The following is a 24,556-nucleotide window of genomic DNA, read 5'->3' as shown; positions in this document are numbered from 1 at the left end:
CACAGTACAATAGGATATAATTTCTCATCTTATTGAATATCACCCTCTAAGGAAGTAAAAGACTGGTGTTAAATGTTAGCAGATCCTACAAAGGAACAGAACTGCCAGAAAAGCAATTTTGTTCAATGAAGAGTATAATCATTCTGAGTCAACATCCTCAATCTTAAACATCCTTAAATGTATTTCAAATTCCGTATGGATACTGTAAAAAGTCCTCCCTCCAGGAAGATGTTTCACTATTTTCTGTATTCCATGGTAAGTATTGTGTGATGTGAATGCTGTGTACTGTCTGTGAATTTACATACTGGGAGCTTCCATGTCAGACAGTAAAACCTTCCTTAAAGGCCAACATGTCATCTTTTAGCTCCTCAGCATTTATATCAAGATTTTGCTTAATACAGTTTTGGATTTAAAAGTATTTGCCTTTTCCTAGTTTAGACTGTAGACTTATGAAGATAATTCTTTCCAGCATTTCTTTTTAAGCCAGAGTTTCAAGCTCATACCTAAGTGGCTCACAGTTACTATAGAAACAGCAAATGCCCTACAGGAAATTAAAATATTTCTTATGTAATCACTGTTGAAGTTCATTACCTACTTGATACTGTCTTTGAGGGTAATCATAGAAAATGATGTAATTTTTAGCCTACAGCTTTATACTGTAGAATGTGAGTTACATAGTAGTAATGTGGTAACAAAGAAAATGTTGTGTCAGATTTAGCAATGCTAGTGGCAAAGAATGTGTCCAGTGTTAGTGATAAGCTTGTTGTGTAGCGCACACTGAAGTCAGTGGCACACAATTTTATTATAGTTATTTGAATTAGATAAAGCTAATATGTCCTTTTTTTTCTTTTTTAATATGTTGCACCTGCTTCTTCATTTCCTGTCATACCCTCAGAATTAGGATAAGTAGTTGAAATATTATTGTGGGAAGAAGGTGTGGAGTGGACACAGAGAAAAAATCTGGACTGCTCTGTTCTGTACTGCACATTTTTTATACATGTGGAAAAAAGTCAAATGGCAGTTAGACTTGATCTCATAATCAAATCCTTTACTTATATTATTATTTTTTGTTTACACCTCTTTGTTCTATCCAAGTCAATAAAGTTTCATCTGAACATGATGGGATTTTGTTTGATTGTACTTATATAGCCCCTGTAGTATCATGACTTGTAATCAAAATTTTCTTGCAGCTTCAGGAGAAAACAAGACAGAATATAGCAGAATGTTTGAGATTTCCATGCACATAATGAGAAGAAAATGAGCCTGTCTGATTCAGTCTTGGTTATGTCTTTTTAATATAAACTCGATATATCAACATGCTACAGTTTATTCCATAACTTTTATTTTTCCAGGTACAACTGTGCCAGCATTGTTGAATAGCACCTCCAATCAACTTTACCTGCATTTTCACTCTGACATTAGTGTGGCAGCAGCTGGTTTTCACCTGGAATACAAAAGTAAGACTAGTTGCTTTTTGAAAATTTCTCAGGAAAAAAACATGCGTATAGAAAGGGAAAGAGAGGGTTTATATTCTTCTTTTGCTTTTTTGTTTCTTTTTTTTCTTCCCTGACTACCAAAGTCTACTTGGCATGAACCTGATGAAGCAACATTTGAAATTGCTGAAAACCAGCTTTCACAAATCAGCAATGTATAACAAATCAACCTGGCAATTCAGAACAACATTTTAAAAATGTAGGGTTTAATTATGCTGTGGGGTTTTTTTCAACTTATTTCAGCTTAGTTCTGAAATTTAGGTAACAAAAAAAAGTAAGACAGTTTCACTGCTCGGAAATAGAAAAAAACAGAACAGATAACACATTTTTTTCCTATTTATACATGTATATATTTATTCCTTGCTGTTCTTTCCTTTCCTTCAAATTCTTTTCCCTCAACAAATTGCTGTAATTGCAAAAAAACTATTATAATCCCAGAGCTACAAGAAAACACTGTAGTTATCTTGTTAAATCACTTGTAGTATGAGCAGAATAACCTAAGAAGGTTAATGGCAAATTCTGCAATATATCAACTTTTTATATGTTTTGTGAGCAGCTTAGTTCTAAAATACAAAGGTTTGGTGTTATAAACATCAATGGATTACCTCGCATAAGCTCATGTTTGTATTATTACCTCTCTCAAAAACTTAATATATATTATATAATATTAATATATAATACTATAAAAGATAGTAAATTCAAGTCCAAAACAACTAGGACACTGTGGACACTACATCTGGTTGCCACACTAAAATTCAGCACATGTGCTTGCATAGTATTGCTTTTAACTGGAAACAGTTATTGCTAAGAATATTCTAGTCTTTAAAAAAATAACGTGATGATGAGTTAACAGTCAGATGACTGCTTTGATGAAGGTCACAAAGTAAATCCTCTTTAATTTTTGAATGTGAACATGCTTTATTTTCTTACAAAGGGCATTCAAGAATTTTCTTGAAGATGGAGTTCAGTTTTGTATTACATGCATTCCAATATTATTGGAATTATGTTATTATTATGGAATATTATTGAATAATATATATGAATTATTATTGGAATTATGTTATTGTTATTCATCTTGTTAAGAAGTACACATAAGTAAATAAACACATGGATGATCTTTAATAAGCTCTATTTAGGATTCAGATTAAAAATAATATAAAATATAAATATGTACAGAATTTTGAAAGAGCAGATTTTCAGCTCATAACAAGTATTTTAAAGTAAACATAATCCACAAGATATTCTTATGTTTTCATTTAGTTTCCTGTTTATTTCAAGCATTTATATGCAAGCATGTTGTAGGTTTTTTTGAATATAATCATTCTAATGGTGATGTAGAATGAGAATATGACTATTACTTCTGCAGGAATTTTTTTAGAATCTACTATTATGACAAAGTTGTCCTTTTTTGTCTGGGGAACCCTTTTCCCCAACTGGTCAGCCTGTTTTCCTCCCCAAGCCTTTTCCCTTAACCTGCAGTGATTGTATAACTTCATATGAAGTGTAAAGAAGTACAAATTTATTCTAGGAAGTTGCTGTACAATGAACATTTTGAAGTTCAATTTTTGTCTTTTACTGTATCAGTTTTCTTATCCCTGTGCGTCTGCAAAGAAATGTGTCCTGTTAACAAGTAAAAAGTTTTTGGGAGCATGCAAGGTCTCTTGGATTTATGCTTTTGTTTGTCTCCTAATTGCCAGCCCCACAACTGTGCTCTGTTAAAGCATCTATTGACTTCAGTGGTTCCAATATTTCAAGGCCAGGGTTTTTCAAAAGTGCAACTCGGTACAGGTCAAGGTAGCAACATTCAGCATTCAGAGCTTAGTTAACTATTCTGTTGATAGTCTGGCAGATAAGAATAATTTCCTCTCTTATGTGGCTATATGGTCTCTGCAGGGCTAGCAGGAGTACAGTACATCTGTGTGTGTCTCTGAATACAGAAACTGAGCAATCCCCACAGCAAGAATTTACTGTTTTATATTGAGCAGTCACCTTTTTAGATCAAGAAAGAAGCAGAGGAGGAAATACTTTTCCATGTAACAAGATGCAGATATTGCTAGTGTTTGTTTATGAATTCTGAAGTCTGTGATCATTTGGTCACCTACTGTTTGAAGAAGCACTGGAAAAATAAATACCTTTGGTTCAGAAGTTAATCTAAAATTTGGAATAAAAATGTCCTTTTGTTGAGGGGTTGTCTTACTAAAGCAAGCACAAAAATGTTTGATGTCTGGGAAAAAACATTCAACATGAAATGCTGTGTTAGAACATCAGGTACTTTTGATAAAAGCAAAGGAAATGGAGGGCTAGTTTCATAGTCTTTCTAAATAAACCGCTTTGCAGCTGTAACATTCAGCTATAGTATAAGAGGCCTCAGTTCAATTCTTTTGTCTTCTTGCAGAAATTTGAAGTCTGAGTAGTCATAGTAGGGGTTTTCAATATCTACTTTTAGGGCTGGTCTACTTAATAAGAGTAACTAAGCAGCTGTAGCAGGATTTGTATCAGCATTCTAATTACCAGGAAAAATGGTCAATCATTCAAGTTCATCTTATATTTAAACATTTTATAAAAAGTAGTACAGCACTAAGATCAGATGTATAAAGAATACACCACTGTTGTGAGGCCAAAGGCCTATGTTTAATGTATTCATTTAGACGACAGAGCTGGGCTTGGATGTATGTAGGATGTAGGCAATTGGTCATGATACTTAAGTGGGTACCTGGTTTTCAGTTCTTGTTCAAATATGTGTTTTAAAAGTTTCTAGAATGGAATTATAGAAGAGAGCTTAGGATTTTATCTCTGTATTCTCTGTATACCTCCGTGATAAGGATATTCCTCTGAGTAGCAGCAATGTGGGTTCAAATCATTGCAGGTAGCAAAGACCTCTCTTACTTTTTGTAAGTTGTCAGTAGCTGCCTTGCAGGAATCCACTCTGTTGTCTTCTTTCAGTTTGTCTTCATTGAGGACAGAGGAAGAACAATGGACTCTGGACCCTGCAGTAAGAAAGGCCTTCTTCCCCATTCATTGATTCTGCTCTTTATTGTAACGCTTCTTTTTTATTTTATGTAGTCACAACAAAAGAAAATTCAGTGACGTATGGAAAAAAATAGTATTTCAAAGATGAATGACAGATTTCCAGAAAGATTTATATAACATCCCTTTCATTTCCCGATCAGAAAGCAAGCTGAGGGGACACACTAGAGGAAGACAGAGCACAAAATTGCTAGGAAATATTGTCGATAAGTAAGAGCTAGTACCAGTATAGATTCATTTAAAAAAAACAACATAATTATGGCAGTTTATATGAGCTGAAAAATTGTCCCCTAGTTTTGTAAAAGAAAAGAAAAAGAAATAATAATAAATGACAATAATATAATCATGCAAGCAAACCAGAATTAATATGTATTTATGTATTTTAAAAATCTTCAGCAACATAGGTGCAGAGGATTAGTTATTTAATAGTGTTTTACCTATGACAGAAAGTTCATAGAGAAGAAAGACTCCAAAAAAAAATTTTAGCTAGTCCTCAGGGAACTAAAATTGGTGGGCACGCTTTTTATTTCATTTTCAACTAGGTCATTTTGTTTTTCTTTAAAGTATTCTGCTATAGAAATTTGGTGGGTCTTCTGTAACCCTAATTAAAATTTAATAATGGTTTTACTGGAAGTATTTAATTTATAGCTATGCTTATTTTAGTATTTGAGTAACGCTTTCGTGAATCCAAACGCAATTCTATATAGTTCCTGCTCTTTCGTGGAAGGGCTTTGTTTATTAAGTTGTTTTCTTGAGCAATCAATTGCTGTCAGTCAAAACTAACTATAAAAATTCACAGTTGTTCTGATTTTTCATTGTATTTCAGGGAAATCCACAGAGATCATGACTTAATTTTATTTTCTGGAACAATAAACCAAAATACCAAACTTCATAACTACCTACATCCCTCATGGTACACAGTTTTAGAGTTCTTTTCTCCTGTTACATGTACAGAGTTCCCAGTTAGCTTTAATTTTAATTATATATATGCATCAGAGGACACTGGATCATTTAATATGGTTTTAGATATAAGTATTTTGGAAAGACAAAAAGCTATCTGTCTTTGAAATTGAGAAAGCTGTAATGCTTTTCATAAGGCAAAAATTTTGTAAATCCTCTTTTCACATTTCACATTGTATCGCATCCTTTTTTTTTTTTTTTGCTTTCTTTTAATTTGGGAACCAGGCTTAGTCCTTAATCCTAAAACATTTAAAGAAAATTATTTAAGTAAATGAGCTTTGTTTTAAATCTTTTAAGGATGAATAGAAAATATTACATGAACAGGAAGTGCAATTAAAGTTGCTGTGTATTCATTGTTCTTTGATTAACAAGAATCACAAATTATTAGAACTAAACCCACTAAAATCCTTCTTATGCAAACGCCCAGTAGGTAAGAGAGTGTTAGTCCTGGAACAGTGAAGGGATGGCCTTACGCTTTAATATAATTTCTGCTCTAGTGAGAAGACCTTTAGTAATTACAGTGAAGACAATTAGCTTTCCTACTATGGATATTATCAGAAAAAATGCCAATTCGCAATAAGCTACTGCTCACATCAAGTCCAAATAACTTCAGAACTTGCATCAGCAGGCTGCAACAGGGGTAGAAGAGACAAAGTGGACCTAATAGTGTTTCATCTAGCCTGGTCTTCTGCATACATTTCAAATTAGAGTAGTAGGTAAAACTGCTCTAAACTAGCCATTCCGGAATCCCTGATGTCATTATATGAAAAAAGTCTTCATAATGGTATTAGGAAATAAGGATCACGTAGGAACACTCCCTTCATCCCAGAATAAATTCCAAGGAGCAAGGAGCAACAGAGGAGAATGTCCTTAAGTCACTACTAAATTACTTATCCAGAATAGAACTTATTTCTCTAGAATAGAAATTGTACATCACCTTAGTATTTTAGAATAAATGGATGAGTGTTTCTACTTAAAAAGATATTTTCACCAGTGTAAATATTATAAGCATGTCTGGTTTTAGATCGGTATGTAAGGGAAAACAGCTTTATATTAGTAAAATATATTTAGTTTGCTATCATTTGATCACATATCTTATATTCCATACTGTATATTGCTGCTTTAAAGTAACTTTATAGAACTTCATAAATACTTTATAAAGCCACTAATGACAGCTTATTTTAATCTTAAATATTTCAAGATAATTTAAATAATTGAATAAGTATTGGTTTATTTCCTGAGACTTTGTCTTCCTTTTAGCAATGTGTCTTGCTCTTGCCCTCTCCATTTGTGGGTTCTTTCTATGCATGTTTTATTTTCATGGAAAAGATCTGGGCGGTCTGCTCCTGCAAACCTAAGTTCGTGTCTAACCTAGGCAGTGCACATGTTCTCCTTGTAGCCTTCAAAAACACACAAGTCTTCCAGTGAATAATATGATTTTGTCATTTATTTTAGGATATTTTTGTGTTAGGCATCAACAATGTAGGTACGAGTTTGTTGTCCAAGTTGAGTGGTCATACTCAATTTGTATGCTATGGTCAAATTGATGACTTAGAGGTTTTTTTTCCTCTGTTTCTTTGTGTTTTGGGTTTTTTTTTGCTTGTTTTTTTTTCTTTTTAAAGTCAGATACATGAATTCACTGAAATTAAAAGAAATAATTGGTCAGTGCCTTAGAAAAATTTCATTCTGGTCATAACATAATTATAAGTATTGTTGAGAGCCAGTGTGTGGCATTTTTTCTTCTTATTTCAGGACAGTTTCTTGTTATTTCAGTAACCTATGATGAGAAACAAAGCAGTAAAAATATGCAACAGATAACTGTAGAAAAGACAGGAATTAATCATTTAAACTAATCCTTTATATGTATGGTTTTTTTCACCCAAACTGTGGTAGAATAAATGGCATAATTATTTTCACAGCCACCAGCAAGTCCAATCAAAGTGTTCTTTGTTGCATTTCTAATATGTACAAATGTAGGAAGAATAAATATTCCTGCTATTTGATTGAATTCCTTTTAATCTTAATGAGCTAAGGAAATAACTAACCAAACAGTATGGTTTAGAATTGTGCCTGTTTAATTCAATTGCATTTTTGGGCACTGATGTTTCAAGCTTGGTCTTAAAATCTAATTTATTAATTCAGTAGTAATTTCAATATTTTCTTTAATATACGAACAAAAAAAAAAGTCTGGATATAATGAGTGTTTGCTCATACATCATGCTGCTTGAACGTCTCGGTTGAAGTCAGTTTTGTTTTAGTAAGAACTGAATATATGATGAATATAGACATGTAGGTTTAGGCCACAAATGTCTATAGGTATATGTGTGTATATATCCAAATGTAGTGATTAGGATTAAAATATTTCAGTAAAAATCCTGTTTTATGCAATCAATATTTTAATAGTATCATCTAGCCTTATTACCTCGAATTAGGATATATGGCACAATTCAGCATCATTCTTTCTGTAAGTTTTTGTTTTACCACTATACCAAGATGACGTAATATGTGTGAGAACATAACCTTACTTTTAATTACTATCTCCTTTTCTGAAGCTTCTCTATTGCATGTTTTCAAGTGCTAAAGGTTTTCAGGAGCTGAAATAATGGATTCACTGGTAAGGGGACTAGAGAACAATGACTATCTTTTGTAGTACTTCTCTATCATAAAGATCTCTGATAAATTCAAAGATAAAAATCAGCCTATCAGAGAAGAAAATGTATACTTCTAAGTAGCATATTGGGTTTTGTAGGTCCAGATTAAGATCTTTCATGCAATTCGATCTTTAATGCAGCTCTTCAGTGCAGCAATCTTTTCTTTTTCCCTGTGTTAAAGCAGGTGTGAATCATAAATGTGCCATTTTTAATTTAGCAGGTCCTGATTCTATCAGTATGTCTATACAACTTACTAGTTGTTGACATGAATCTGACCCCTCTTGAAGTAATTCATTGAGATAAATACATTTCCTAGGCTGGTGTCTGAAGAATGCAGTTTTGGAAGGGACGTCTTGGGTTTTCATATACACCATCATCAAAATGGAGACAACAATTCACTCCAGCTTGATGTTTGTAATATAATAAAGAACAGTATGTTTCAGTTAGCCACATAGGGGCGGGAGGGAGGAATTAAAAAAAGAAAGCCTGATGACTTTTTGTCAAGCTGTCAAGAAATTCTTGTGTTGTTCAGTTTGCAGCTTTCTGAAATGGACACTAATGGGCATTCATATTGTCAGATATGCCAGCAAGGATTTTCTTTCTGCCAGCAATGGCAGTGATGTTTGGACAGAATTTGAGGTAATTGTAGACGTGTATATAATTATGGAAGTGAGGCATATTTGTCTTATGCTACAGCAGAGCCAAGAAAGTATTTAGCAGGCAGTAAGTGGAAGAAGGTCAGGGAGAGGTTTATCATTCTTGACATTGATGTGTTCTCTTTTGTACTGCATAGCAGAAGCTGAGCTCTGAAGACCATGCACTAAGCAATCCTTGTCCTTTTTTGATTGCTTGGACTTGACATTTAACATGTTTTCCCTTTATTACTGACTGTTCACATACAATCTAGTTTAATGTATTTCAGAGTCTCTGAATATTTAAGTTCTCTAGTTTGTCCCCAGATACCAGAATTTGTTTGCTTCCTCTCAAGCATTCTTTAGATTTTTGGATCAGTTCTAACTAAATTAGTTATCTAACTAAACTAGGCTAGTATTATGTACTGATTAGAATGATGAGGGTGAGGATTCACAATAATATTTGACTCTGTTTCCAACTTTCTCTTTGCTTTTGGGGAGATAATATTGCTTCTTAATGTCAGGTATTTCAAATAAAGTCAATTATGAGTGGGTTTTGCATAGTGTTTTGTGATATTCTAATAGAATATTCTATATTATAAGTTGTATCATCAGACCAAAGAAGTAATATATACGAAGTATTATACAAACTATAAGCAGCTAGCAGAAAGAAAAAGTTTTTACCAGGTTATTAGACTCTGTTATAGATAAAATATGTAGTGTAATACCCTACCTAACAGTTGCACATAAAATGACTTTGAAGATTTTCTTTTAATCATAGTCTATATAAATTCTGTATGCTATTTAACTAAGAATAGAAGGAGCTATATTACAAGTACATTATTAGTATTGCTATGCAGTCACTGTTATAAAACTGTTTCTGTGACTCAGAAAAGTCTGCAAAAGTAACTTTATTCATACAGATCTAAGACTGCAGTCTTGTAACTCTCAACACATAGGAACCCTGACTTCAACCAAAATACAAATTTTTTTAAGGCAGGAAGTTAACCTCAAATTTATATTCACAGCATTCAGCAAGTACATTGCTATCTATAAGCAATTTAGTCACAATGTCTTTGTTAGGTGCTTATTTATTTAATAATGGTGAGTTTGGAGCAGATCTTTTAAAATTTTATTTTCTATTCAAGAGAGAGAAGGGTAAGGAAATGCAGAAATAAGGCTTGGCTCACTTAAGTTGTGTCTGAACACTGGATTCTCGAATGAGTAAACAGTATTTTATATACTGTAGTTTGGATTATTGAAATAAGATGTTACCCTTCACTTAATGCTGGAGCAAACAGACAGTTTGTGTGGATGCAGATCACAGCTATTTAGTAACTATACTCAAAGAAATTTTCCAGACATGGATACATTTATGGTATTGCGGAATACAGAGTGGTTGACCAAAAGAATGATACTAGGAAACTGCCACAAAACAAAAACTGTTGAAGTTGATGATATCCTCATGCCCATTTGCAACATTACAGTTCCTCATAATGACCACACATGAAGTCCCTAGTGGCCACATGAAGTCACCATAATCTCATTTGAAAGTTTATGATATTGGTAGAACACCAAAATTTGTAAATTCTGTGTAGAAATTGCTGAAAATCTTTAAAGTATGTTTAGATATTTTCCTAAATTATACATTCCAGTACACAAAGGAACTACTTCAGGGAGATCCTGTAGCTTGCAACTGTTAAATCATTCTTTATGTGCTAATTAGAAAATATTTCGTTTAATCACTCTTGCATCTGTTATTATCAAGACTGCACTTCATACCTTGATAGCTGTCACTCAGCATTAGAATGGCTTGCCATTATCGCTGTTCATTCTTGAAAAAAGTGAAATGTATTAAGACTCAAGGGCACAGGACATAGAAAGAACATACTGGATTGTGGAAAATATTTCCAGGAAAGAAAAAAAAATGGCTCGGCAATCACAATTTCAGGTGAAAGTATAAAAGTTATTTCAAACTTCTGTGTGCTTCATTAGGAAAAATATATTTACTTCAACTAAACCTTGAGCTGGAAAAAACTGTCTGGAAGTGCGTGAAGTGGGAAACACAAAATTCTTATGTGTGTATTTAAGATTTGTAAGGCATTTATATTGGAGTGATGAAAAGTAGATACATAAAGGTTTAGGGCTAAAGTTAAAACCCTATCTGTATCAAAATATGCAAACAGCATTATCAAAAAGAAAATTGTATTTCCATAGAAAGACTAGGGTCTCAGTGAATAATATCAGATATTGTTTCATGATGAACCATCTGGAACAACAGACTCCAAAATGTCAGATATCAGAGTAAATATGATGTAATTTCTGTGCTAAACACTCTGTCAAGTTACATTTACTGCCACCAAAGGGGTTAGATTTCATAAGAAGACAGTGAGAGTTGTAGCATTTAGTCAGTTATTTTTTCGTACAAGTGAACTTGTATTATTTTTGTCTGATTTTTACAGAATTTTGTGCTAATAAATTCTAAAGATCTGTTCTCACACATTGTGAAAATAATTTTTGTTCTGTTCTGGCTTCTACACATCATATTTTAATAAAATATAACAGTTACATATTTATGTTTCAGTAATAACTTTCTCTAATTCATAAATGACTTCATGATTAAGATTATACATTTTAAATTGATTTTTGACTTCAAAGAAATTTTTTTAATTTTATAAGGGGAATGAGATTCTGTTGTCAGACCATAAACTGACAAACTAATTGTGCTAGTCCTTCTGTTTGCAAAGAACATCTTAAAAGCACAGAATTATTGAATCTAATCAGCAGTTGTTCATTTGGAGCATTTTAGGTTAGATAACAGAGGTGATATTTAATTTTCAATTGTACTGACTAACAAACTCCTTAGATAAGCACACAAGGGAAAAAAAGATAAGTGATATTAACTTGGCAAAAAGCAGAAGCTAGTATTCCAGGTTACCAAACTTAGGTGAACACATTTGAGAAATTACTAATCATGGAGACTCTTTGTAAAACTTATCTTCTGTTTGCTAACACCTGGCTTAAAAATAGTTAAGAACAGACTGTCCTGTCACACCTATTTAGTTTTAGAGTTAAGAGTACTAAATTTCAGATGTCTGAACTTCTCTATAGTCAATGGAGTTGTCTAAACATAAGGAACACCCTTGGCTTTTAACTGTTGTTCCAAAAGGATCTACGACTTAACCTCAATAGTTCTGCTCATCTATTGTTGAAAAGAGAACATGCATAAAGTGTATTCCTTCTTTCTCTCTTCATTTCCTTCACGAGGATAAGAAAGAAAAAAAAGGAAAAAAAAAAAAGCTGTTTAATATACTAGAATTACCATACTGGTTGAAGACAATAAAATGGAATAGTATGTGATAGCAACATGACATAGTAATTGGTACAGTCACAGTATATAATCTTCATGTTTCAGGCATATCATCTGTATTCTGCAGGGCAGTTCTGAAAACTTCTGTATTTTAAACAAAATTTCGGTTTAATGTTGAAATAAATTTTTAATTAATGTTCTCTTAAAAAACCCAATCTGCAGAAAGAATTCATTAGAGCAGAGAATATCAATGAAGAGCTGTTGTCCACTTATCTATGTTTTTTCAATCTTTGTGTTTACTTTCCGCAGCTGTAGGCCTTGCTGCCTGTCCAGAACCAGTAATTCCTAGCAATGGGATCAAATCAGGAGATAGATACATGGTGAATGATGTTTTGTCATTTCAATGTGAGCCAGGATATACATTACAGGTATTTCTTTCTTTCTTTTTTCTTCAAATTATACACTGTGGAATAATTGCAACAAAATGGCAATAGACCCACCCAAAACCTATTTTAATGAAGAGTCTGTGGTATGTCCATAGAGGTGATTTAAGTAGAGCCTATGTGAGTACTCCCACATTATAAAGCTATGAATATGTATCATGTCTGGCCCTCAGTAAATCTGGGCTGGGAAATCTTGTCTTAGATATCATCGAATAGTAAAAAACATCAAAATGGACAAGGAAATAACATGGTTTAAATGTTTTCTCTAGAAAATGATTTTAGTACTATGCTTATTGAAACTGTACTGTGTTTTTCCATTTTTGGAAGTGGTTCCTCTAGGTGAAATTTTAACCTAGTAGTAGAATATTAATTAACCTATTTAGTAGAAATACATCATGGGATTTCGTATTCTGCTCAGAAATTGTAGAATTTAGTTTCTAAAGCAAATTTTATTCATGCTAAATCTCATCTTAAAAATCTTTCAAGGAAAGAAATATTGCAAACTAGTTCACAGATTGGGGGTGTTCACTGTTCACACAGTGGTTTAGTTTCCCATAGTAGACATATTATTGAGCTGCTGTTTGTAAATGTCACAGCACTATGTAACTCTAAGACTGAAAGCTTTTTTCTTCCCTCATTAGTTCCTCTAATTCATTTACATATATTCCACCACTGGTGCGATACATTGAAAACACCTGAATTCAGAATCTTTTGGGTGATAATAAGTCCCACTCAAGACAATGTAAAAGCATACCACTGTATCAGAGAAAGCAAAGCATCACAACTTCTGCTCCAGCGAAGGATAAAGTTATGGATCCCTGTCTGATGTTTGCCAGTTCACTGCTCCCTCAGCATATATAGGCTTATTCTTTGGTCTCAATATTCCTCCTTACCATTCTCCTAAAATTCAGACAGAATTCAGGCTGAACATCTTAGCTTTAAGCTAGCTGTGGGAACACCTGCACTTGAAAAGTCTCTCTAGGTAATCAACAATATGCTTACCTTTTCAGTCATGTATTACAGATATAAGGTTAAGTCTTTAACCTAATCCATGCTCTTTACATTTATAGCATGACTTGAAACAACCTGTATCAGAAGCATCCCATATCCATAGCAAAAAAGATTCTGTCATACATGTATGCTACTAATTAGAAAAGATTCACCACTTGTGCACAATAAAGCCTACTCTACCTGTCCTGAGCACTCGCTGCTTGTTTAATGGTTCAAGGGTTGCTTACAAACTAGCTGATTGTTCATATATAAACTATTTAAGTTTTTCTCTTTCCAGCAAAGGAAAATTTAGTATTATTTTGAAAATACCTACTGGTTTAAAACCTTTAACTTTTGTACTTTATTAACTTTATTTTCCCTATTTCATCTTTCCCTTATAGTATCCTTTGTAGGTAGTAGTAATGTCAGTAAGAAAATGAGAGACATACAAGATTTGATATCATATTTTTATTATATGGTCCTTTCAAAAGGACGGACTGTCATTAAAACTTGACTCCCAAATAGATTCTGACTTCCATTTAAATGAACCATTAACCTTTTTCTGTTTCAAAGTAGCATTAAACTAAGTATATGATGAAATGCTCTACAGATACATCTATATTGCTATAGCCAAGGCAAAGGTATGGGAACCGAAATTTGATCTTCAGTGCTATTAATTTGTTAGAATGGGGGGCTGGCATGGTTTTGGCCTAGGTGAAGTATCACAGTTCAGTAATCATCACAAACCAGAGACTATTCCTGATAGGCAGTTTGCATCATGACACTTTTTTTTGGAGGTGAATTTGGAAGAAAAAAGTTAAGGGGGTAGATATACAAAAGAATGTGTATTTGACCTCAAGGCTGGAAAACAAGCCCAAGCACTTCCGCTAGTACAGATGCAGGTAATATGTTCTTGTAGTCTTTTTTTGTAAACATTGAGTTAAATTTATTATTATTAATCCCTAGACTCAGGACATTCTATTTCAATACAGAATCTATCTAGAAGTCAGCCTATAATAAACTTTGTCACACAACAATAAATATAATTGTATTTTTTGAGTTGTTGGATTAAATCAAAAGTAATCTCTTTTTTCCTTCTTTGAGAAAGATTCATATTTTGAATATTTGTAGAAAAGTTGTGTGGAATTCTTTATGTATTTTTATTCACTTCCACCCTATGGTGAAAGGATCAGGGTCTGATGGTGATACTGGTAGGGTTGTCATATAAATGCTGTTCATATAATTGCCAATAGGTGATAAGCACCTCATTGATGTGATCCAGGCCACTGCTTCTGAGCTGTTAAGACTGAAATATATTATATGTGAACATCTGATTGTTGGGTAAGCCTATGGCAGTGATCTGACAGAAAAAAGTGAAAAATTTACCCTATGCTAACTGTTTCCTCTGGAGATGGAATAGCATCTAGTCCAATTTATTCCGTCTAAAAGCCAGCTATCTAATCTGAATCCGCTGTTTAGGCTCTCATTTTGACACTAGAGATAAACAGCCACACACCTCCAATGGCTGATTCATACTAATATTTTGTGTTAGGACAGGTACCTTAATCTGAAAGTATTGTCTTTCTTCACTGATTAGGATATCAAAAGGTTAACATGGGTATCTAACTTTAAACTTCTTAGGTTTGGTGGGGTGACTCCTACTTGTATTGCCCATCGTATTGCACGCTTTTCTCTCCCTACCTTTTCAGCTATGAAATGTCTGAATTTTGCATATGAAAAAAGGGGATGATTCCATTTTTATGACATGGATTAGAAATAGATAAACCCTCAAGATACAGCATCATTGAATTTTCTGTCCTTATTTAAGATAGTATTGCTGAAATATTGAAGTGGAGTGCTAACAATAGAATGTGAATACTTCAGAAGTAGTTGGAATAAGTACAGGAAACCTTTTGAAGAAACACATTGTTAGCCCTGAACTGATGTTTTGGATCTATTTTTACTTAGAAAAAAAATCAGAAATGTGAGTTCATAAATACAGTACTAGTATAAAACAATCATGTATTTGTGAGGAAGAGATCTGCACATAAGAAACAGATCTGTGTTAATGCTAAAATTTAATACACTGTGTATATCACACAACATCTTTTGTCTGTATGCAGGTCTTTTCTGTGGTCTTTGAATATGACTAACTGCACTTTTGTTTTTATACTCACAGGGATTCTATAATGAAATACTTTCATAAAATTTCATAGCGTATTGTTCCTTAACTGTACTTCTTACCTCTATTTCCATACATATATAAATTTAATCCTAATTGTGGAATCTGACTTATATAAAAACTAGTTTCATGATCTTGTCTAAAGTGTAAAACAAAAGACCTTCAATATCCAAATTCAATAGGAAAGAATTTGAATCTTTTAAAAATATTAATGAGGATTTCTCAGTATGGACTCTGCTGTGCAGAAGAAAGTGCATATGCATGTATGTATAGTATGTTGCTCAGACAGGACAAGTAAAAATGGCTCTAAATTAAAAAGAAGCAATAATGAAAATAAGTTCTACGAGGCACAGTATGTTTGCTATTCAGCAAGTATAGATCAGCATAACTTTGCAGATCCCTTTTTTTTTTTTCGCTCTAGCTGTGAATTTACCCTCAGTCTTTAGAGAACATATTCACAGCTAGCAATAACAATCAGGTGTGGATTAGTTTATAATTGAGACTTACCAGAAAAGTCACAGAGCTCAAAATACTACCTGGAGATGCATAAGAAAAGTAATTGCTAGCTGTAGGATTAAGTGTCTCCCCCCAGGAGGGGACTTTAAAAGACTGAAATCAGAGTGTGCTCTTGTTGGGAAGAGGCTTGAAGTCAGAGGAATAATTTAATTTTATTTTTCAAAAGATCTTTTATAGGCCATTTTACTTTTTTTCCTGACTGTGGTAGTTAAATTATGGCTTCCCCCTGACTCACATCAGAGACATGCAATCATAAAAGACTAGGAAGAGAGAATAAAAGAAAACAGGGAATATTGCATTAAGTAATTTATTCAAAACCTCATCCATTTTGCAAGTAAATAAGATGACACAATAAGTGCATGCACATTTTTCCTTTAAAATAAAAAGGTTGCTTTTAAAAAAAAAAAGTATTTTATTGAATTTTTATCAATTTGTAGTATTTTTATAAGAAAAAAACTAATTTAATTTTTCATAATTTTAATGAAAACCAATTTTTTTTCCTTCCAAGCCATTTTTTGGAAATGCGTCAGTTCGTTTTTTAGAAGCTGTTTGTCTAAATATACTTAACTAAATGATTAATTAAAGTAGTTATATTCCATACAATTCTATAAAATTCTATATAAACTTTATTCAAGGTAGTGTGTGTAGTTTCTTTTTTGTAAACATACCAAATATGCAGAAGTAATTTCATCAAAAGGATTTTCCTTTAGTGTAGTTTACTTATTCTATATTTTTCTTATTTTCATGAGAATTTGATTGCTATGGACAAATAATATTTAAGTAAATCTTCATATTATATTGATAAAATGTGTTACCTTTCTAAATATTAGACTCTTAATACACTTAATAAAAATAAACAAGAGATGTTAAGTGACTTGCCCAAGTTTGTATATCCAAATGATTAAAACAGGAACTAAACCTTACTCTCAGTCCCATATCTCAATCTTTATATCAGACCCTTTCACTCCTGCCAGTTTATTCACCTTTCACATTCCAACAGCAGAATGCATAACCTGAGTTCCTCAGAGGACTGAGTTGACAAAAAAAGGCTTTTGTTTACGCTACTGTTAAGTTTTCAGCTTGAACTGTTACCAGTGCACGCAAAGCTGGGAACATTTTGCAGTTGGTCCTGGGCAGCCACCTTGAAGTATGTAGGAATAGGCTTTGCAGGTCACTTCCAGCCACCACATGATTCTGCTTGTGATGTTTCTTAAAAATAAGCAGAGTAAACATGACAGCTGAAGAGGCACTTGTACTTTTATAGCTTTCTGCCAAGATATTGCATGTATGCATGTTGGTCATGTTGTAAGGCCATGTGAAAGTTCAAGGCCTGCTGGTAATAGTGGATGACTGGCTTGGCATGGTCCACATCCATACCATCTGTAGCAAGCAGATGTGGAACAAGTTCCTCTCTGGGTCTGTACTACTCACTCAGAGCAATGGTTGATTCACTCCAGATTGCAGCCTGAAAATGAACTAGTATGCTTACACTGTGGATGAAAACCCTGGAATTGAAATAGGGAGTGAACCAATTTGACCATATGAATGCACGTAGTCAGCTGCTTCTTGTAACCAGTCTTATATTTAGTCAAAAATGTGAAGACGTTTTCAAGTTATCAAAGGAAGAGTGTTTTAGAACATTTATGCAGTAGAAAAATAAGAACATAAAACCTGAAGTATTTGAAAATAGTTTAACAAATTCATAAAAGTAATTATAATACAGTTCATTGATGTAAGAAAAGACGCAGATAAGATGATCCAGGAGATCCTCTGTAGCTCTGCCTTCCTGGAAAGTCCCATAATAAATATCTGTAATCTAATATTTTGCCCTTTCCAAACAGGGCCGTTCTCATATTTCTTGTATGCCAGGAACAGTTCGACGCTGGAACTATCCATCTCCTCTCTGCATTGGTATGGATACTTAACTTGTTTTCAGTGTGTTCTGAACATCAGATGAACTCCTAGCTTTGTCATGCCTATTGTTCCTTCACTTAATTCTGTTCATTCAAAACTTTTTGAGTTTCCATTTGTATCTATGAAATACAGAAAAATTACAATAATTTTTTTCTTTGTATATAGTGTATATGCTATTTAAAAAAATATTGTGAGAGTGGGCAAAGGAGGAAACCCAGATGTTTACTGTCATTTAGGTTGTCCTGAATATTCTGTTTTGAATCAGGCTGAGTCTTCTTCAGAAGGGAGAGGAAGTTAACATTCTTTTTGCAGCATGCTCAGCTTGGAGAACCTTTTCAAGAACAAAGCAGGTCATGTAGGGAACTGAGGAGACTTCTCAAAGCAGCAGGCAGTCTGTCTGCAGTGGAAAGCAGCTCTGAAGCCAAGCCTTTGGGGTGGTAGAATGAAAAAGAGTTTTAGGGATCCAGAAAAGACTGGCTCTTTTCATCTGAGAAAGCTGTTAAACGATGCTGAGTTAAGCAAAACTAAAAAGAATTTCCCTTTTAAGCACACTGAGACTTTACCCAACAGATGTGCATTTTCTCTGTGTAGATAATAATCTTGTTCTATTGTATTGTTTCTTGATTAAACAAAGTTTAAAAAAGTCAAGATTCTGGTGTCTTTCGGCACACTTATTTCAAGAAAAAGCAGGAATGGAGGAAAGAGAAGCACAGCTCCATCATAATGTTCTGTCACTTCAGCTTTGAAATACATTCTTCAGTGAATGCTTTTAACTTTAATATTCATTCAGCAAAAGCTGTTCCTTTTAGTTTCATATCTAAGAGGAATTTAAAAGTTTGGAATGATATCAAGCAATATTAACATGAAATGGTTTTAAAGATTGCTTGTCAAGTTGGGCCTATATATTATCTTGTATTGTCAACTTATACAGAAGCAGTCACTTCTGATTAATATGAAGGCAGTGCAGTTCCTTCAAATCAGTTTTAGAAATGGAAAATTTATTCAAGAAGGTGTATTTTGTTTTTTTTTTTTTGTTTCAGCTTATATATTAAATATAGTTCCTATTTGCAAGCATTGTGCTCATTGATTTTTTTTTTTCCTTTAGTTCATCAAATTTTGCTCTCCTGGAAGCTAAAATACCCCCAAGAAAACAAACAAACCCTTAAAGCATGACCGCCCCTCCCCTGCCTCCAACCCTTAAAATGTTGATTTTTCTAGAAATCCAAGCCAAAGTCTGTTCTTTTCACTAAATAATGTATTTAACATTGCAGGGAGGTAGATATGTTTGAGAAGTTTGAGACTGATTTCTCAGCTTCTTAGTGGAGTTTTCCCTATTTTGATTCAATTTCTTGTGTCATCTAACCAGTAGATTATTTTCATTTTTTCAGTACAATTATCACAACACACAGTATCGCAATTCTGTTACCAGATCATACATCACTGTAACACCTGGCATGATGAATCATAGGCTTTAAAGTAGTGATTCCTCAAATAATAAATAAAAATGACAAGATTTTAATTTGATTTCTTGAAGTTACTCTTCCTTCATATTATTGTCCTAGCGAATGTATAAACTCAGCCACTTCTTTACAAATTGCTTCATATACTTATAGTTTAGCTTTATGTCATCCTAAATGATGCAAATGGATTTTCAATCTCCAAACACATGAGTTTGGTGAAGAATAGCATACAGATAGTAAGCAAAGAATAATTCTGGTATGCAGCTAGTCTATCCTCTTTCTGAATTAAAGAAAGAACTGTGGTGGGGTTTTTTTGTTTGTTTGTATTTAAACTCAAGTGTAGTTTTAACTATATTAACTAGCAGATCTGCAGGTGCATCATGGATCAGTGTCATAATTCAATTTAATTCCAAATTTGTTTCTCTGATTAAGAAGCCTGTCTCAACATAGTACCAGACGTTTTTAACCGTAATTGATACAAGCTGATACAATGGGTTACCCAGTCTATATATGCAACTATACATTTGCAGTAAAATCACATTGAACATATTGCATTAAGTAAGCATTTTGCTCTAACTCAAATTCCTTTTTCTTTTTTCTTCTCCTTCATGAGGAATGTTTTGACTGTGATAAATTTCACTGCTTGGTGCTCATGGGGGTAAAAATGGAAAATCCGTTTTTGAATTAATCATATGCCAAATATTAAGAAATAATATTATTAAAAGATACAGTGACTTTATTTTTATTTTTAATAGCTAAATGTGGTGGAACACTGACAAACATGGGTGGTGTGATCCTGAGCCCAGGTTTTCCTGGAAATTACCCTAGTAACTTAGATTGTACATGGAAAATTTTATTGCCTATTGGATATGGTAAGTAAACTTACATTTGAAGAGCAATTATTTGTAATAATCAGATTTAAATATATATAAGAATATTCTGATTTCCAGTATGAAATAGATTTTATCCAGTGAATGTATTGTGAACCCCTTACATAATTATGCACTATCCTTTGATTTGAAAATGGTTCGCAGTTTAAAAATATATCTTTGTCAAAGCAACTTTTTATTTGTAAAACTCAGCTTGTCTTGGAAACTGATTTCAGAGCAAATGAAATCTGCTGGATGAAGATATATCATATGAAATAGATAATGTAACTTCTAAATTAATTAGTGGTCTTCTGTTTAATGTCCTTTCATTGTCCCCCAAGTGACTTTTTAACAGTATTTCTTATGTTCTATGAAAATAGATAAAACCTCATTTCTAGCACTATGGATTTGGTTAAAAACATTCTAAAACTATATTCCAAATACCAGGTAACAACTTAGAAACTTGCTAGGTTTGCATTAAATCTATTGTCATATAGAAAATATCTTCACAAAAAAAAAAAATTAAATAGAGAAGGTAGTCATGGATAATAAAGGATCTGTAAGTGCATATATAAAACACAATCTTCTATCATTTTCAGAAGTGAAAGAGGAATAAGTTTTCTTGCTGTGAAATATTATGCCCCATACTGTGAATTCAGTGCTAGTGCTCAAATAAGAAAATTAATTTTAAAAGCTTATTATTAAGTTCATTCTACCCATCTCTGGAAATGAATTTATTTTCTGTGCTTTCCATTACATTCATAAAAGGGATTTTTGTAGTAAGATGTACTACTTACATAGAGTGTATAATACTAGGTTAATTTGTAGAAATACAGTGTTACTATTTAGAATAATGCTCTTTATCACTGCGTACCTGGTAAAACTGATTCATCATAGTTATGGATAGCCTTAGTAGCCTTAGATATTCTTACAGCCTTAGAATGACCATGGACAGGACATCTTTGGCCAATTCTGGCATTCTAAAGCTATATTTGTGGAAAATACAAATGATAAGCAACTGTTTTGAAGCGATGTCATCTTAATTAGGCTACTACAATACTGCCTTTTAAAAAAAATTCCTTCATATTTCTCAGAGTTGCTCTTTTTATTTAAGCTTTTCCATGTAGACAATGTTTCATGGATTAATTATGCAAGGGTATCTTGTATCCTATTATTATCCCTCTCAGAAAGTCTCCGGTAGTGGTAATCCTATAAATAGGAAAGATTATGATTTTGTTTGGCAAGGGATTTAACAGGTACAAGGTGTTCATACCATTGATCTGTCATTGCTTTCAAAAATACTTGAAGAGGACATTTTTTACCATAAAGTTGCTACAGGGATCTTTTTCCCAAAGCCTCTGTTAGATAACCCACAGGTAATGTCTTTATACCACATTTAAACATTGTGATTAATGTGATGTTTCACAGAGAACTTCCACTGCAAAATCTTGGATACTATTTTAGTTACAAATACAAACTTGTCTACCTTAGAGCTGTTTGTCTACATTCATTTTATTGTATCAAAATAAATACATGAAATCACTGAAACACAGAAAACATTTCCAAAATTGAATAATGCTCCAGGATTTTTTTTTGGAAGGGTTTTAATGTGGTACTGATTGAGTTAGAGTTTAGCACTGTGCACAAAAACTGATCCAGAGGACACTCATGAACATGTAAGGATTGATTCAAATTCCACTGAAATAATTAACCTCACAGTGACTTCTTCTCTCAGTAAGTATTCCTTTATTCCCATCCATTTATTCAAACTTTGTAACTAAATGAAGCCCATGATATTATTGACTTAGTGCAAGCACACAGGTGTGCTTAAACAAAGTCCAACAATAAAATTGTGGGAACTAAATGTGTCCCAAAGTATAGTGCTCTCTTCATTACATGAAAATATACTGATAGTGTAAAAGACGACCCTACTAAAATCCAAACATTTTAAACAGATGGAAAGCACATCTTTTCAAGTGAATTGCTGTGATTTTGCAATGATTTCAGATAGCTGTTAATTGATTAACATGTGTAAAAAAGATTAGCTCAGCTTGGAATTCTCATTATTTAGAGTCTATTCAAGTAAGAAAGGAAATCCTGTTGAGTTTGGAGCAGGAAGTAGTATGATTATAGTCTGACTGGATAATGATTTATCTTCTGTAGCTATCAGTTTTATTCTGTATAATTCTATGTAAGAAATGATTTAGTGTAGAAAACTTTTTCTTTGACATATCAAATTGACAATTGTAACTTGTATAAACTTAGAGTTAAGGCTTGAGTGACACATACAGTATGACCTCTAATTGAAATTAATATCTTTGAAAAACCTTTAGAAAAAAAAATGTTTATGTTTGTGTTTAAAATGTGGCTATGTTGTGCAGTTTAAATTTTTAAAGGTTACTGGTAAATCTACTTTTTACTTTTAAAATACAAAGCTTTTCTATACTGAATATTTGCAAATAGTCATATAAGTTCCTTCTTAGTAATTAAATAAGAATGATTCAATTTTAAAGTTACTCTGTGGCTCATCAGAGACTATTTCAGAACAGCAGGCTACTTTTATTTAAATATCTAAACACTGATTTTGCATCTATATACATATGTCAGATTGAATTATCTGCTTGTCACTTTAGCAACTTAAGCATAATATTAAGTGGCTGCTCAATTCCTTAGAATTCCATGCTGCTGACATCCAGTCTCTGGTGCGAATCACTAAATGCTAATACTGAAGTCAAGATGTTTCCGAGCTGCTTGGTGTCCTACCTCATCTTAAATCCCAAGAGCATTGTAAAATTAGTGACTTTGCTCAGGTCAGATTAACCGTATCAGACACCATACAAGAAATGGCTGATGTTGAGACTTTGATGTGTTCTGTATGTATGTCTCTATGGATAGCACCAGAATAAGTTTTCTTATTCAGCAGCTGAAATACTTGTTTTCATATCTCCCACTCTGCATAGGTCAGAGAAGGTACTAGAGCTAAATAACCCATATTTTTATGAGTTCTCTATGACAATCAGTTTATTTGGCAGTTTATTTAGTTTCTTCTGTAGCAAAAAAAAATTCCATTTTGTACAAATGATTAGATATCAAACCACAGAGGCAAAGAAAGGAGCTATAGAGCAAGACTGAGTGAATGACTTACCCTGGTGATTAATCTGTAAGGTGCTCTCCTGGAATGAAGAATGTCTCTTCTGCTATTTAAGAATGTCAGGCAGAGAGTTAAGGCATTGAATATTTCACATTGCTTTGTTGACTCATTCAGTAATTCTGCTTTATTCCGTTCCAGCTAGTTCTTCATAGTCTACCAGAGCAAGGTTAGGCCCAAGCAGTGTGGTTGCAAGTTACTTGGTACAACTTGGTTTTCAAACCAGGGGTTCATCCCCCATCCCTCTTTTGATATTATATACACATAATTTGAGAAGCCTGAATTCCAAATCCTTAGTCCACATGGAATAGTGCCAGAACTTAAAAACAGCACTTCCCATGAGATTATGCTTACACTTCCAACTGTTCAGCGTTTTGGGAGTCATCTCTCTTCCTTTCATTTTGTGAGAAAGGCCTGGTTCAACCACCTGACTTCCAGAGAGGGTTTGTGGTAAACGATCCTGAGTAAGTACCTGCCACCAGTCTGGAGTTCAGTGCATCTTATAGTGCTGCATACAGAGTAGAATGGCTCTAAAGACACAGTGGCCCAAGCTGGAGGGAAGAGGAGGCATATATAGGTGACTTGGGCCAGGAAAAACAAAGTAGGGTAGATAGTTGGAACTAGGTACGTAAACTTCTGCCTCTGAAAGGTCACTCTGTTAGTAACCTTCCTGGGTGCTGAGCTGATCCTAAGCCTCTATGAGAGGCCTGGCCCAGCTACAGTAATGCTCTTTTGGCAGAGTCCTGACCATGCCGTGACACAGCAGGATTTGTGACGTGCCCCGTGAGTGTTTCTGTTGGCTGGTTTAGGAACCTGATAAATATCTGGTTGTTGACTTTGTGACTTTGTTTCATTGGTCCCTTCATGTGTGGTTATGATATTTATTGGGAACCAAAAAATTAGAAGCTCCAACTCTTGCAATACATAGCGGCTATTTCCTTAATTTAAGCATCCCACTTTG

The 24,556-nt window shown here is 33.4% G+C and overlaps 1 protein-coding gene across 1 annotated transcript in view; it reads left to right on the top strand.

Moving 5' to 3' along the window:
- Window positions 1–24,556, top strand: part of CSMD1 (CUB and Sushi multiple domains 1) — a 1,311,413-nt gene that overhangs the window by 1,119,657 nt on the left and 167,200 nt on the right. The window contains exons 37-40 of the mRNA XM_075145187.1: window positions 1,353–1,457; window positions 12,383–12,501; window positions 18,046–18,115; window positions 20,334–20,450. Coding sequence (XP_075001288.1) covers window positions 1,353–1,457; window positions 12,383–12,501; window positions 18,046–18,115; window positions 20,334–20,450 — 411 coding nt within the window. The remainder of the gene's footprint in view (window positions 1–1,352; window positions 1,458–12,382; window positions 12,502–18,045; window positions 18,116–20,333; window positions 20,451–24,556) is intronic.

The sequence above is a fragment of the Calonectris borealis genome, chromosome 3 (genome assembly GCF_964195595.1).
Source record: "Calonectris borealis chromosome 3, bCalBor7.hap1.2, whole genome shotgun sequence".
NCBI classification, from domain to species: Eukaryota; Metazoa; Chordata; class Aves; order Procellariiformes; family Procellariidae; genus Calonectris; species Calonectris borealis.
Note: the sequence above shows the minus strand (reverse complement) of the source record. Positions and strands in the feature narration are given on the sequence as shown.